The sequence below is a fragment of the Neophocaena asiaeorientalis genome, unplaced genomic scaffold (genome assembly GCF_003031525.2).
Source record: "Neophocaena asiaeorientalis asiaeorientalis breed wild unplaced genomic scaffold, Neophocaena_asiaeorientalis_V1.1 scaffold629, whole genome shotgun sequence".
NCBI classification, from domain to species: domain Eukaryota; kingdom Metazoa; phylum Chordata; class Mammalia; order Artiodactyla; family Phocoenidae; genus Neophocaena; species Neophocaena asiaeorientalis.
The window spans coordinates 2,544,772-2,559,489 of record NW_020175468.1 but is presented as its reverse complement, the minus strand read 5'-3'; the positions used below and the strand labels follow the sequence as shown (position 1 = coordinate 2,559,489).

The following is a 14,718-nucleotide window of genomic DNA, read 5'->3' as shown; positions in this document are numbered from 1 at the left end:
GTGTGTTGTGTGTGTGTGTGCACGTACACAGGCGCACACACCCTGAGACCCCAGAAGGACACCCCCAGAGTGCGGTTTGAGAAGTCTTTATTAGGAGGCATGGGGAGGAGCGTCTGCTGGCTCCAGGAGTTGAGGTGGGCATGGGAGGTTGGGGTGGGGATCCTCAGAGGAAGAGGAGGCCTGGGCGAGGGGGGCGGTCACAGGCCGAGGGCTGGGCTCTGGGACCCCCACAGTCAGAGCTGCTGAGGCGGCAGGGCCCGCAGTGACAGCTGAGGGCCACAGGGAAGGAGACCACTGGGTCCACGCCAGGCGGGCAGCCGGGGAGCCGGATGGAGGCAAAGCGCAGCTCGCGGTAGGTGCACACTGGCTGGGGCACAGGCGGCAGGGCAGCCGGCAGCACCCGAACCTGGAGGTGGCGGGGTTGGGGGGGAGGGCTTGGGTGTCTACGTGGGGCCAAGCCCTCCCCCAGGCTCCCTCACTGCACCCTACAGATCCCAGACTCGGGTGTCCAGAGGACCATCTGTGCTCTCCCTCCCACACGCCCAGCCCCTGCCCCGGGCGGCGGGCCACCTTTCTACCCCCGGGGCCACTTCCTGTCTTCTGTGGGCCTGGCCCTGAGTAATCCACCTGGAGCTGAGGTGGCAGCACCCACCCACCCCGGGCAGCTCACCATGCTGGGGCAGTAGCCGGCACAGATGCTGGTGGTGAAGGTGATGCAGACAGGGCAGGCCTCGTTCTCAGCGGCCAGGGTGGCGTTGATGGGCCGGCACAGCGGCCGCAGTGGCCCCCCGGGTGCCCACACCCTGGCCGCGCTCAGCAGCAGCCACAGCAGCAGCCCCTGGGACCAGGCCAGCGCCTCAGGGCCAGCCCGAGCCCTCCGCCCCGAGTCCTTACCACCCAGCCCCCGGCCCTGCATACACACGTTCGGGGACCCAGCTCCTCTGCTTGAGGTCTTCCATTCAAGAATCTCCCATCCCCATACCCAGGGACCCCAGATACCCACCCTCAGGCCCTGCACCAGCTGCTTCCCTCCTCCTGCCAGGAAGCTTGCTGCCTCTCCACACCCTTCTAGAAAGAGGCCTCCTTTGCCAGGTCACAGGACTCTCCCTCTTCCTTCCAGCCGTGGCCTGGATGTAGTCGCAAGGGGCCCAGGGGCCCTGCGGTCTTACCTGGAGCATCTCCATCCTCGGTGTCTCCCCTGCCGCCTTTACCTGGTCTTATAGCTGCGGGCTGTGGGGGCGTCAAGGCCACTGGGGGCGGCAGCATGGTGGTGTAACCTGGACACTAATCTCCCCGGGGGCGAGAGGCAGACAAGGTCAGGGAGTTGCAGGAATGGCCCAGTGGCGCCCCCCTCCCCCCACTCCCTGAGTGGCTTCCGCTCCAAGAAGCAGAGATGCCCAAGGTGAAGCGGACTTCACAGACTCAGTCCCCAGGTGCTAGGGAGGCCGTGGTGGGAGCACAAGAAATAGGGTATAGGAGGCTGTGCCCCTTGCCTTGTGGGCCCCCCTCTACCCATCCTGAGGGGAGCCCGCCAGAGGCTGGAGCGCCGCCCCTCTGACAATCCTCCAGTGGTTATAGGCTGAAGCCTCAACCCTGCTCTACCTGCGGTAGACTGAGTCCGACTTCTTAGGAGGGGGGTGGCTTCGATGTTGGATTCTGTCACCAGAGGTGGGGGGGGGGTCCACCCAGACGCGCCGCCCCTCCACCAGGGATTCAGCGGGAATCCCACCTGCTCCACACTCAGGCCCCCAGAAACCAGGATACCGGAACTGAACCCAGCAAAGAGCGTGGTTTAGGCTATTTAACTCTGTCGTCGACTGAGATAAGCTCTGCCCTTTCCGCCGCAGAGGGTGTGTGCCACCCTCTAGCCCACAGCCCCAAGGTACATTTTCCAGGCTCAGTCCCGCCCCCGTGATCGAGTGGACCTGTTAGATTCGCCCCGCCCCGCCGGTGGGCGGGGTCCCGTCTTAGCCCCACCCAGTGTACCCCTAGTCCCAGTCTTCCAGGCTCAGCACCGCCCCCGCTTGGGGGGCGTGTCCAGGGCGGGGCTGGCCCGTCTGGCTCAGGCCAGCGCCGGCTTTAAGCTGCCGTAGTTGAAGTTCTCGGTGCTGTAGGCTTGCGGCACGCTGTAGGTGCCTGACTCGGGTTTCCAGTGGGGGCCGCCCCAGGGCAGCTCCAGCGGGCAGAAACGGTCGAGCCGGCGGAGTGGGTGCAGCGGGGGGCTGTAGGATTCTTGAGCCAGAGACAGCGCCCCGCGGTGCGGCACGACTGGCATCACCGGACGGGTGCGGGGCACGCGGATTTTCGGCGGACGGAGTGGCCGAGAGGAGCACGGACCGGGCGGCTGCTTCGGGCCGGGGCCCCAGGCCTGGGGCGTCTCCCCGAAGCTCCAGGAGGTCATCGAGTCCTTGCGAGGGTAGCCTGACAACTCCTTTCTGTCGGGGTTTGGGGTGGAGGCACGATGGGGAGGGCACAGCTAGATAGATCCTCGAGGACACATTTGTAGGAGTCAGGGACCCTTTAGGAAGCATGAGCCTGGATTCCTGGGTCCTCGAGGTATTTAAGGGCCTGGAATCTGGGACTTTTCTCATCCTTGGAAAAGAGTTATCTGGGGGACTCAAATACCAAAGGAAGCCCGCCCTAGACCCTCAGGGCCACGTCCCCAGATCCAGAACTCCTTCTTGGGCCGTTTGCAGGCTTCCTGTTCCTGAGAGTTGACACTAAGTATACCAGGGCGCTAAAAAAGGTAGGGGCTGGGTCTGAACTTCTGATTACTGCGCGTGCAGGAGCTGAAGGCCGAGACTACTGAGTCAGAGACGGGGAGCCAACACCGGGGGGCTCGGCGTCCCACCAGCCTATGCGGGGGCTGTGCAGGGGGTCGGTGCCAAGGGAGGACCCAGGCTCACTTCGAATAGGCCTGGAAGTCCCGGGCCGAAGTGGTCAGATAGAGCTGATGGCGGTCCAGGATGCCCTGGTCAGAAATAGTGAAAGGCCGGCCGGCCGGCCAGCTGGGGGTTCTTCGTCCAGGGGATTAGAGCCTGAGGAGGATTGCGGGAGGAGGGATGAGCAAGAAAGGTTTCATACCCCTTTTCATGCCCTTTGTCCCAGACGGAATTCCTCTTCCTTTGGCCTCAACAGCGCCTCTGAACCAGGCCGACACCCGCCCCCAGAATCAGAATCCTTCCTGGCCAGTGCACTTCAGCTTCGCTCCCCAAATCAGAACCCTTACTAGCCTCACCTCCAAAATCCAAATGCTTTCTGCCCGTCATCGGACACAAAGCCAAGCACCCAGTCACTAAAAAACCTTCCCTGCTCCTCCCCTAGATTCAAACCTTCTCGGTCCCGCCCCTGGAATTCAGCTGCGCCTCGGGCGACTGTTACTCCTTACACCACCCTAACAGGGGAAGCCAGCCCCGCCTTCCGCCCCAGACCGGCCTCAGAATATTCAAGCTCCGCCCACACGTACATTAGGCTACCTAGCTCCGCCCACAGCCTCAGAACCGCCTCCTAGGCCCGCCCCAGGATTTACTGGCTATGGCCCCAGCCCCAGAGCTGGGATTTCGGGCTTCCAGTCCCCTCCTCCTCCTGGCTCCGCCTCAAAAGGCCTAAGCCCCTTCCCCACTCAATGTAACCTCCAGATTCTGTCCCACTCTTTAGACCCCAGACTCAAAATTCCCTCAGACCCCGCCCCAGGGTCTCAAAGCTCTGCCAGATCCTGCCACTGCGGTCTTCTCCGCTACCTGGGAAGGGCCCCCTCGGTTGTGGTCCGCAAGCTCCAGGGGCTGGGGCCCGATGAAGGAGGTGGCGCCCCGGTCCAGGCTGGGCCAGCCGGTGTACTGCGCCCTCGTCTCACTGCACTGGTGCTTTGTGATCAGAGGGAGGCGCCAGCCGCGGTGTCTGAGCTGCAAGAAGACGACGCAGGGACACAACATGAGGGTGCACGGGACTCCAGTGCGGTCCCCAGCCCTGTCTCCCGCGGACCTGGGCATCCCAGAACCTTACTTTTTCCGCTACATCCTTGATCCCCACAATCCGCGTGCGGTCCGCAGGTTCTGGGGCCTTGGGCTGCGCGTAGGGCCCGCCGTGGGTCTTGGGCACGTGAGCCGAGCCCGAGGTTGTCTCCCATCTGTTGGTGACCTCGTCGAAAGCCCAAATATGCAAATCCTGCTTTGCGGCCAGGAGCAGGGGCTCCGCGACCGTGGACTGAGGAGAAGGTGCAGGACGTCAGCTAAAAGGACTCAGGAGTCTCTTCCGCAAGCCCTGATCCTTCCCAGTCAGTCCCCAGCCCTTTCCTACCGCCCGTTCCAGGCATCCAGGTTCCCTGACCCCTCCTCTCTCAAACCCAGTCCCTGGAACCCTCCTCCTTCTGTCAGACAGGACTCTAAGCCCGGAATCCCCTTTTCTCTCAGCAGGTGTCTGGATCCCCAGGCCCCTCCTTCAGTCTGGGGCCCCAGTCTCCTCTTGGCTAAGAGCCTAGGGTCCTCTCACCTGCACAGTGGGCGGGGGAAAGGGCACGGGCGGGATACAGTGGTGGGCGACGCCACTGCTGGTGAGATGCCAGCTGGGCTGGGATCCAGGCACCTTGGTCCCAGAGATGGGGGACCGTGGGGGACCGTAACGCCGAGCTAGGGTCCGACCCGCCATGGTCCCACCCCCGCCCCGTAGCCTAGCAGGAGCCGGCTCGTTGTTGCTGTTGCCCCAGGTGACAGAACCCTCCCACCCTAAACCCAGCCAATGAAGGGCCTGCAGGCGTGCAGATGGATGGAGTGAGAAAGACACCCAGGCAGCAGAGAGGAGGATTTTGAGAGAGTACAGAGACCCCAAAAGGGGCACAAAAACTCAGAGAAATGGCGGGGTGGGGACGGAGACCCAGAGGGAGAGGAGGGCAGAAAGTTCAGAGAGTTTGAGACCCAGAGACCCAGAGAGGGAGCAGCAGAGAGAGGGGGACAGAGACCTGGGGCGGGGGGTGGTCAGAGACCCAAAAATAGAGGAACAGAGGGAGAGAAGGGCAGAGCTACTCAACGCATCAGGGCATCCATGAGAAACATCCCCCTTTCCTATAGGGTCCCGGCCCTCTTGGCCACCGCCTCCCTCTGCCAGGACAGCCCACCTCGGCAGCAGAGGGTAGGGGTGAGGGGCTGGGTAACGATTTCCAGACTTCCCCAGGGCTCTCCCTCCCTCCCTGTGTGTGCTGAAGGGCTCAGCATCAGCTTCGGCTTCTGTCCTGCCTGCCTTTGATTTGGTTGAAAACTTCCACCTGGGTATGGGTGTGGGAGAAGAGGGAGGGACCCACTGGGAAATACTTAGCAATAAAGAGGGGGGTGTGGAAAGAGCTTTGCTGAGTGAGAAAGAAACACACACAGGAATGGGTGAGACAGTGAGTGAGAAACAGGGACAGAAAGAGAGCTACTGACCCAGAGATGATGGGACAGGAATTTAGACAGAGAGACAGCAAAGGAGGCGGCAGAAAAGAGAGCGGGAACCACAGACCCAGAACACAGAGATGTAGAAACAAGGGCAAAAGTGTGTGTCTGTGTTTGCATGTGGCTATGGAATGGTAATATACGAAGGGGTGTCCTGAGGGTGTGGGGTCTATCCCTGACTTGTCACTTCCTCATTTTAAAGCCCTTTTGGTCAAAGCCTCTGCCTCCTCAGCCCCCATTATCTCATCCCACCAACCCGTTCTTCAGACAGGGAAAACTGAGGCTGCCTTCTGCAGGCTGGCCCAGGGTGCCACTGACCCCCTCATTCAGGCTTCTGGGGCCGCTTCTCCTGTTGGATTTTCCTGGCTCATTCTAGGATGATCAGGGTCCAAATCACCCCTGATCCCAGCCGGGGGACAGGCCAGTTGGTCAAAACCTCATGCTCTACTCAAGCTGGACAATGGTAAGGTCTATTTCTTTACTAGTATAGGGTAAAGGTTGGGACAGGGAAGAGGGGTATCCATCTGATTCCAACTCCCCACCAAGGCCAAACTCTTAAGCATCCTGACCTCCTGTCATTCAACCTTGCTTGTGCTCCTGCTGTGATAGGTAGCTCACTACCTCAAAACAGAATATCTAAGCCAACACTTGCCCTATCTGACTAAGTAAGATTTCTCATTTGAACCCCAGCTCCCAACTAGCTGCCTACATGTTCCAGTTTTTATGCTCCCACACACACTTCTTGACATATCCCCTCCTTGTCACTCTCTCCAGGGTGGGCAAGGTGATGTCCTCTGAGATCGCATGGTCAGCAACTTAGAAGCTGAGGGCCTCCAATGGTCAAATCCACCAGAGCTGATCTGACAAGTTGTGTATTAGAGCTCATAAACAGTAGGCACTCAGAAAATATTGGCTATCATCATCATCATCATTATTACCCTCAAGTTCATCCAAGAGAACTCCTATTCATCCTTCAAAACCCCATTTGGTTTCACCATCTGTCTTTCTTGCCCAGATGGAGCTCTCAAAATCGGAGAGCTGTGATTTTTGTGACCATTTGACGAGTTCCCAAACTGAGGCCTAGAGCAGCCAGGCCACCCCTGAGGTCTTTCAGCATCCAGCTCTCTTCTTCCTCTACCTGCCCAGTTCCCAGGCATGGGCCTCAGGCCCGGCCAGTCCGGCTGAGGAGTGTGCAGACACAGGCAGTGTCAATTCGAATCCATCGCCAGCCCACACGGCCCTGGGCATCGGTAGTCAATGCCCGCACGTAGGACTGCTTGGCCTTACACTCAGACACCCAGTGCCTCCGGTCCACACCCCGGCAGCCTCCTCCACCCCCACCGGGGCCACCTTCCCCAGCGCTGTCAGCCTTGCAGCGGGTTTCAAAGAAGTACTGGCGAAGGGGACTGCCGCCAGCCGCAGGCACCTCGCCCAGCACCTCCACCTCGCGCCCACGCAGGTCCACAGCGGTCCGGCGGTCTGTCACCCAGCCGCTGACTGCGTCACACACAGCCAGCTCTCCACGGCGACTCGCTGGTGCTGTCTCACTCACCCCCCGCCGACTGCGGTTGGCCGGGCTGCCAGTTGGCTCCCCAAAGGCTCCAGCCTCCAGCAGGAAGAGCAGAGGGGGCCCAGCGGGGGTACCCCTGGACAGGGCTACTCGGGGGGACAAGAGGTCCCACTCGGGGACTGGAAATGGGGGCAGAGGTGAGGGTGAGGCGTGGGGCTCCATTGGGACACTGGGGAGGAGGAAAAGTAGGAGGATGGGGAGGGAGCCTGAGGGGTGAGGGAGCATCTCGCTGAGCACCTGAGGATAGAGAGAGGGAAGCTGGAATTAGAGAGAAGGATAATAACTTAGTGGGGGGGCGGATGGGAACTTCTGCCACAGGGAGGAAGTTCTGGCACTTGTTCTAGAACTTGGGGGGACCCTGTATTCTAGGACTTCGATAATGCTCAACTTCTAGATTAATCATAATTAGTCTACTATTATTCCTATTAATAGCCAGCAAATGGGGAAATACAGGCAAATGGGGAAATACAGGCTCAGAGAGGTTAGTGACTTGCACCAGGTCACACAGCCAGCCAATGCCAGAAGTGGAACTTGAACCCTGTCCCAGCAACTCCACTCTGCCATCCTGCCTCTACAACCCCAAGGAACCCTAAGCCCTGCAGTCTGGAGGAGGTTTGAGTTTCCAGAATTCTGAGAAAGGTCATGTTCTGGCATCCTAGGGAGACCCAAGTTCAGCTTCAAACTGCCACTGTGAAGGCAAGACACTTCCTCTCAGGTGGGGCTTCAGTTTCCCTGTCCATGAAATTGGCCCAGGGCTGGGAGACACTGGCAGGGGTTTGCATATTGCAGTCTCTCTAGAACATTCTGTGGATTCTGGGACAGGATGGCCTGGAGAGGACTGATTAGAAGTGGGTGGTTACCAGACCTGTCAGCACCTCCTCCGCCTCTGAGCTCCGGGGTTGGGGGCCCCCAGGCTCCGGGGGGCCCCTGTGGGGGACGCAGGTGGCCCCCTCCTTCCTGACATCTCAGGAGAGGGAGGGGGCAACCACCTAGCGGAGGAAGGGAACAGGTAGGTTATAGAGGCAGGTGGAGGAGGGGGCCTGAACACTCCCCTTCTGTAAAAGTGTTCTTTTTAAAGTGTAAGGGACCAAGAGTCAAGGCTGCATCCCCCTGCCCAGGTGATGGCTCCTGGATGGAAAGCAGATGGGAGGAGGAGAGGGGAGGGGAGACGCTGAGGATGAAGGAGGCTGGAAAAGATTACATCCTCCTCAGCCCATTCATCTCTCAGACAGGGCGGGGGCAGGGCTGGCCTGGACACCCGGGTCCCTGAGGGCCCACACTTAAGAAGCCCCGGGTCCCCGAGGCTGCTTCCTGGAATGTTCTCTCCTCACAGGACAGGCCAGGGCCCGTCCAAGACTTCTATTGCACATACCTGGCGTGGCCGCCTGCCCTGTCTGGGAGATGGGGAAATGGGAAGGGGGAATTGTGAAGAGGGGCACATGTTGACCCAACCAGAACCCAGAGTGTAGGTTCCCAGCTGCCTCCTGCCTCAGATCTGGAGTCCTGGGCCCTAGCTTCCCCCTCCTCACTCAGACCCAAGAGCCCCGGCCACAGCTGCCTCCTCTTTCAGGAACTCAGGTCCCCAGCTCCCTCCCTCAGATGCGGGAGTCCAGGCCCCCAAATCCCTCTTCCTTCAAACCCTCCAGGAGCCGGGGTCCCCAACCCCTCCTCCCCCGGATCCAGGAGTCCAGGTCCCCCAGACCCCTCCTCCCGCAGACTCCGGAGTCTGGGCCCGCGCAGCTCCCTCCTCCTTCAGACTCAGGAGTCTGGACCCCCAGCCCCTTCTTCCTCAGCTCCAGCTGCCTCCTCCCTCAGACCCAGGAGTCTGGGCCTGAGATTCCTTTGCGTTCTTTTGCCAGTGAAGTGTCAATCCCCGGGCAGATTCCCACCCTCTGCTCTCATCCCCAACTCTCCCGGGAGCTCCAGGCCAGACATTAACCAGCTGGGCTCGGGAAGTGATAAGGCCCGAGGCCCCGGGGAGACGCTGGGTGAGGGGGGTCTCTCCCACGTAAGTCCTCTCTGCTGGAATTTCCTGGGTGGGGACTGGGGAGAGGGTCTTGTCCTGAGTTCAGATAAGAGCAACTCAAGGTATTCCAGGACCCGGAGATAGACAAAGATATGATTTGGCAACAGAATGACCTGCTTAGAGAAAGAAAGTGAATAGTGACAGATGAAGGGAGGTGGGGGAAAGGCACAAAAATGGAGAGGAAAAGGGGACAGACTCCCAGAGAAAGAGGGAGACAGAAACCCAGAGAGAGAGAGAAGACACAGATGCAGAGAGAGGAGACAGGCATGCTAAGAAAAGGGAACAGAACCCCACAAGGGGGACAGAGACCCAGAGAAAGAGAGACCTTAAGACAGATGGAGATCAGACAGGAGTTGGAGTCCCGGGACAGACTTAATGCTTCACCCCTCCCCTGGAGCTATTTTCAGGAGGAAAGCCGACACCTGCCTTCGTGGAGGTGGGGGGGGTCATCCCGTACCCCTCCCTCAGCCTAAATATAGCATGGCAAGGTGGCGGGAAGGGTGTCCCCGGATTAGGGTGTTCCCCTCACCTCTCCCCATCCGAGCCAAGGCCACATAGAAGGCTGCTGCGGTTGTTTATTGGGGTGGAGGAGGGGCGCTTCTCAGTCTTTGAGTGTCCACTCAGGTCACTTCCCTGACCTCGCCATGCTTCCCATACCCCTAAGCACCCAACATGCCCCACGCCCTACCACAGGAACTTTATGCAACTTTCAGTCTCTGAAGGGGTAGTAGGGGTGAGTTTTCAAAGAGTAATGGGAAACAGTTTCCGTCTCCCCCTCTCTCCTTGGGTCTCTGTCCCCCTCTCTCTGTATCCCTCTCCTCTCTGTCTGGGTCCCTGTCCCTCTCTCTTCTCTGGATCTCTGGCCCCTCCTCTCTGGTCTCTTCTCCCTTCTATGGGTCTTTGTCCTCCCTCCTGTCTCTTACCCCCTCCCAGACCGCCGCCCTCTTCTCTCCTGCTCTCCCTCCTCCCCTTGGGTATCTCTGTCCTCTCTGCACATGTCTCTTCCTCTTTGGGTCCCTGTGCTGGGCTCTGTGCCTGCCTCCCAGACTCTGCCCTGTGTCTGTCACTGTGAGGGGGGTCTGTCTGTCTCCGTTTCTCTTCCAAATGTGCCTTTCTCTCCATTTCGGAGAGAAGTGTTATATTATTTAAAGGTTACATTATTTTCAACCTTTACCAAACACTTCTCACAATCTGTACCTTCTTCTATCTCTCTGTGTAAAAAGGTGGTTGGATTAAATCAGGGGTTTCCAAACGGAATATGTTAGCCACAGTCTGAGTTGTCAAGAGAGACTCCTCAAACCAGTTCACACCCTCTGATGCATCACACCGGTGCTCCTAAGTGAGATTTCATTTGACCAAAAAAGAAAGGGGGGTGGTTTCCTAGCTAAAAATAACAACAACTCTCTGTAAACCACTGGATGGATTTTAATAAATGAATACAAGTACTTTGAAAGTTACCCGGCACCCAGGCAGCCCTATATATGTTAGTGATGTAACCATCCTCCTCTTCTTTCTCCTCCAAATGCCCTTTTAGTACTGAAAGACCTCTGACCTTGGGTAACCCCCCACCTCCCCCGAGCCTTAGTTTCTTCATTTGTGAGAAATGAGGCTGTTAGACTCGGGAAGTCCTGTGCAGACCAGCAGGCTGATGGGGACAGGTAGGGTCAAGCAACAGGCCACAAGTCCAGCCCCCCATCCCTCCCCGGGGACAAGCCACGCGACCTTGGGAAGCCACTCCCATGCTCTGAGACACTGCTTTCTCCCCAGGAAGATAGAGTGGGCCCTGCAGTTTGTCTGACACACTTCTTGAGCTGCGGGAGTGTAGGGTGGTGCATCCTGATTTGGGATTCCTTTGTGATTCCATGGAATACACTGTGCATCTCTCTCAGGTTCAGGGGCACTGCCTTTTTCTTTCTTGGTTCTCTTTCTCTGGGGTGCTCTGGTCTCTTTCCAACTCTGGGTCTCTGTCCCTTGCTCTCTGGCTACCTGATACCTGCCCCCTATGGGTCTCTGTCTCCCCCTCTCTCTGGGTCTTTTTCCCCTCTTGGGGTTTCTTTCTCTTTCTTTCTCTGGGTCTCTATCCCTCCCCAGCTCTCTGTCCCCCTCCTTTGGGTTTCTATCCCCCCATCATGTCTGAACAGAGTACAGTTTCTCCCCCTTTCCCCTTCCCTTGTGGCTCTGATCTCCATGTCTGGAAGGAAAACTCTATGGGAAGACAGAGAAGGGGTTTGAATGGCAAAACAAAGCAGGTGTGGGGTAAACGGAAGGGGCATCTACATCTTCCAAGTTCACCCAGAAGCCTTCTGTGTGACCAACTGAATCTACAAATACAGAACTTAGCCCTGCCCCTTATAGGGATGACACTGGGCAAGCCAGTTCAGTTGGTCTCCTAGAGTCCACATACCATATTCACTCCTTGACACGATTCCTTCCCAGTGCTGTTATCCTTGGGTCCTGGCGCTACCACTAAATGCAAAACAAACCAGTATGGCCCTGTGGTGCTCATACATACAGTCCAGCTCAACCCAACGTTCCTACAGGACTCAAGGACGGAACTTGATGTAACCCAAATCAAACAGTTGTATGACCCAACTGAACTGGTCCTACGAGGTTCACATGATTATACAACTCATTACGACTCAACTCATTGTAGCCCCGACAAACTTCTAGCCATATAACTCTACACAGTTCAACACAACAGAACCCTGAAAGACTCCTATGCTCATACATTCCAACCCAACTTAACCTCATATGACCTAGAAAGCTCACATTCTATCACATGACTCTTCGTATTTCTACATGACTCACAAGTTCACAGAACTTAAAATAACATGGCCCTAGAAGGATCACAAAGCCACGCAGTTTCCAGTGTCTCAACCCAACTCTACAGTGCCATGCGTGAACACACGATCAGTCCCAACAGTGCCGTGGGTGACCACCTTACTTGATCCAACATGGCCCTAGGGGACTCATAAAACCACAGAATCCTGCATGATGCACTTGGACAAGACTCACCTACACTCGTAACCCAATCCGACCCAACATGGAACTAAGAAACTCACAAAATTATGTGACAAAACCTATCTCAACACTACCCCAAGCTTTACACAACCCAATGCAATACAAACCGATGGAGCCTCCCCCTCAAATCAACATAACCCATTGCCATTCACTGTCACCTGAGGAGGTACCCACAGGAGCTACCAATCCACAACTCAAGACCCAATAAGACTTAGTGTTCCCCAACTCATCACCACTTAACTTAGTTCTTCCTAAACCCAACACCCTCCCCCCAACTTTCCTCCCTCCCTCCCTCCAAGGAAATGTGAGGTGCTGCAGACCTCAACTGTCCTCACACTTCGGTGACCATGTGTTTCCCAGGGGGAGCCCAGAGGAGTGGAGGTGGGAGCTCAGGAACCTCTCGATCCACAAACCCCCCATTGACCTTGCCCTCCAGTGGGCAACAGGGCTGCGTGTCCACGTGGCTGTACATCCCAGCCTCTTCACCATCTGTCTCCCGGTGGTAAAAGTAGCTGAAGTTGGAGACAATGACTGGCACAGGTAGGGAAATGGTCAGCACGCCGGCAATGGCGCACAGAGAGCCCACTATCTTGCCGCCCACAGTGACGGGCGCCATGTCTCCATAGCCAACTGTGGTCATAGTGACCACTGCCCACCAGAAGGACTCAGGGATGCTGGTGAAATGGGAGTCTGCCCGGTCGGCCTCAGCAAAGTAGACTGCGCTGGAGAAGAGGACCACACCAATGAAAAGGAAGAAGATGAGGAGGCCCAGCTCTCGCATGGAGGCTCTTAAGGTCTGGCCCAAGATCTGCAGGCCCTTTGAGTGCCGGGACAGCTTGAAGATGCGGAAGACGCGTACCAGTCGGATGACTCGCAGGATGGCCAGTGACATGGCTGGCTGGCCCACCCCCCGCTGCCGGGCCAGCTCGGTACCCAGTGCCACAAAGTAAGGCAGGATGGCCACGAAATCGATGAGGTTCATCACGTTCTTGAAGAAGGCTGTCTTGCTTGGGCAGGCTGCCAGGCGCACCAGCAGCTCGAAGGAGAACCAACAGATGCACAATGTCTCCACCACAAAGAACGGGTCATCGAAGGGCAAGCGAGGTGGGGGTCCAGGCACTGGGCTGGAGCCGTTCAGCCGAGCCGGAAACTGCAGAGAGGAAGGGGTTCAGGGAGGACCATGACAGGGCTGGGACGCACTGGAATGGCCATATTTCCTGTTTAAATATTCAACTACTTCTTTACAAATTGGTCAATAGCTGCTGCCCCCAGAACCCCGGTGACCTAGCTGTAGTACACTCCTTCTTGGGACCCCCAGGGAAGGCTGACTTTAGGGTCCCTGATCCTTCATTGGCAGGGCCTCCTGAAATAATGCTTGAGTAGGGCTCAATCTCTTCCCTCCCCAAATCCCACCCCCAGAGTTGAATTTCCAGATGGGGAGGGTCCCTATCCTGGCCCCACTCCCTTGTGCCCTGCCCTCCCCAAACCCAGCCTGGACCATAATGGTTAAACACTTTATCCTTATGCCAAAACCCGGGCCCCTCCCCTCACGGCCCTCAGCTCAACTTTCTTTATGATGGATTCCTTTTGCCCCAATCCTCAGGCCCCACCCCTCCATCTGCAGCTCCCTCGGCGGCTTTCTTCAGGTCCCAGATCTCACTACCTCCAGCCCATCCTTCCCATTGGTTACTGCCAGCCGTATAGACCCCCAAATTTTCAGTCTCTCCTTATCCCTCAGTTTTGATTTCTTAATACACCTGTCCTCCAGTGCTCCTGCCCTCCAAAAGCCGAGTTTCTCACCTACCTCAGCGCACGCCTTCTGAAAAGGCAGGTCCTCCTATTTAGATCCTCAGGCCCCGCCCCATTAAGCTACACCTTTCCCGCCCCCAGCCCAGGATTTAATGTAGGGTTCCCAGGTCTGGCGCCGTCCCTGGCTTGCCCACCTCTCGCAGGCCTTTGCCCATCTTTGATTGGTCAGGTCTTCCAACCAGGCCCCCAATGCCTTGCCTATCCACAGCCAGGCCCCACCTTCCTGAGAGGCCCCACCTCCCATTGCCCCTTACCCCACTTTATGATTGGCCAGGACCCCGTGGACCTCGTCCAGCTCCTCCCAAATCCCGCCTCTCCACACGCAGGCCCCGCCCCCTCACCGGGCCAGCTGCAGCCACCGCGGCGAGCCCCGAGTTATCGCGGTCGTCGCGGAAGTCGGGCAACGTCTCGAGGCAGAAGACGACGATGGAGACGAGGATGACGAGCACTGAGACAACGGCGAGCACGCGCGCGGCCTGCGAGCTCTCGGGGAACTCGAAGAGCAGCCAGAGCTGGCGCGCGAAGGCGCGGCGGGGCAGGGGGCGCTCCGATGGCAAGGGGCAGCCCTCCTCCTCGCGCAGGCGCGCTAGCGCTGCGGCGCCTAGCCCATAGAAGGCCACCTCCTCCAGGAAGACGTCGAGCGGCACGTGCGCCGGCCGCCGCAGGCGCCCGCCCGACTGGTAGTAATAGAGCACCGCGTCGAAGCTGGGCCGGTGCCGGTCGAAGAAGTACTCGCGGCGCGCGCCGTCGTAGAAACGTCTGCGGCGTACCGGGTCCCCGAGCAGCGTGTCCGGGAAGCGGCCCAGCGTGCGCGCCCGGGTCTCGAAGCGCAGCCCAGCCACGTTGAGCACCACTCGCTCGCAGCAGCC

At 58.2% G+C, this 14,718-nt stretch overlaps 4 protein-coding genes across 4 annotated transcripts in view; all 4 read right to left on the bottom strand.

Moving 5' to 3' along the window:
• Positions 1–70: 70 nt before the first annotated feature.
• Positions 71–1,187, bottom strand: LHB (luteinizing hormone subunit beta). Its single transcript, XM_024768617.1, has 3 exons — positions 1,170–1,187; positions 671–838; positions 71–406 (listed from the first exon to the last, which is right to left on the bottom strand). Exons 1-3 carry the CDS (start codon positions 1,182–1,184, stop codon positions 164–166), a joined length of 426 nt encoding a protein of 141 aa, XP_024624385.1. The 5' UTR covers positions 1,185–1,187; the 3' UTR covers positions 71–163.
• An 875-nt stretch (positions 1,188–2,062) lies between these two features.
• Positions 2,063–4,126, bottom strand: LOC112415312 (uncharacterized). Its single transcript, XM_083287577.1, is given in 6 exon segments — positions 2,063–2,253; positions 2,300–2,435; positions 2,830–2,917; positions 3,741–3,777; positions 3,780–3,902; positions 4,003–4,126. Coding segments are annotated over 6 exon segments (699 nt in total).
• Positions 4,127–6,279: 2,153 nt separating this feature from the next.
• Positions 6,280–7,984, bottom strand: NTF4 (neurotrophin 4). The gene is made up of 2 exons (XM_024768831.1): positions 7,859–7,984; positions 6,280–7,230 (listed from the first exon to the last, which is right to left on the bottom strand). Exon 2 carries the CDS (start codon positions 7,216–7,218, stop codon positions 6,586–6,588), a length of 633 nt encoding a protein of 210 aa, XP_024624599.1. The 5' UTR covers positions 7,219–7,230; positions 7,859–7,984; the 3' UTR covers positions 6,280–6,585.
• A 4,387-nt stretch (positions 7,985–12,371) lies between these two features.
• The window catches only part of KCNA7 (potassium voltage-gated channel subfamily A member 7), a 2,646-nt gene continuing 299 nt past the window's right edge, over positions 12,372–14,718 (bottom strand). Inside the window, exons 2-3 of the mRNA XM_024768229.1 lie at positions 14,191–14,713; positions 12,372–13,190 (exon numbers count right to left, since the gene is read on the bottom strand). Of these exons, the coding sequence (XP_024623997.1) occupies positions 12,372–13,190; positions 14,191–14,713 (1,342 nt within the window). The remainder of the gene's footprint in view (positions 13,191–14,190; positions 14,714–14,718) is intronic.

Bases quoted from the DNA above. Each gene is read 5' to 3' on its own strand.
- NTF4 (XM_024768831.1), bottom strand. From the start codon at position 7,218: ATGCTCCCTCACCCCTCAGGCTCCCTCCCCATCCTCCTACTTTTCCTC.
- LHB (XM_024768617.1), bottom strand. The intron at 407-670 runs GTGAGCTGCCCG...CGCCACCTCCAG, and splicing joins CCGGCTACTGCCCCAGCATG to GTTCGGGTGCTGCCGGCTGC.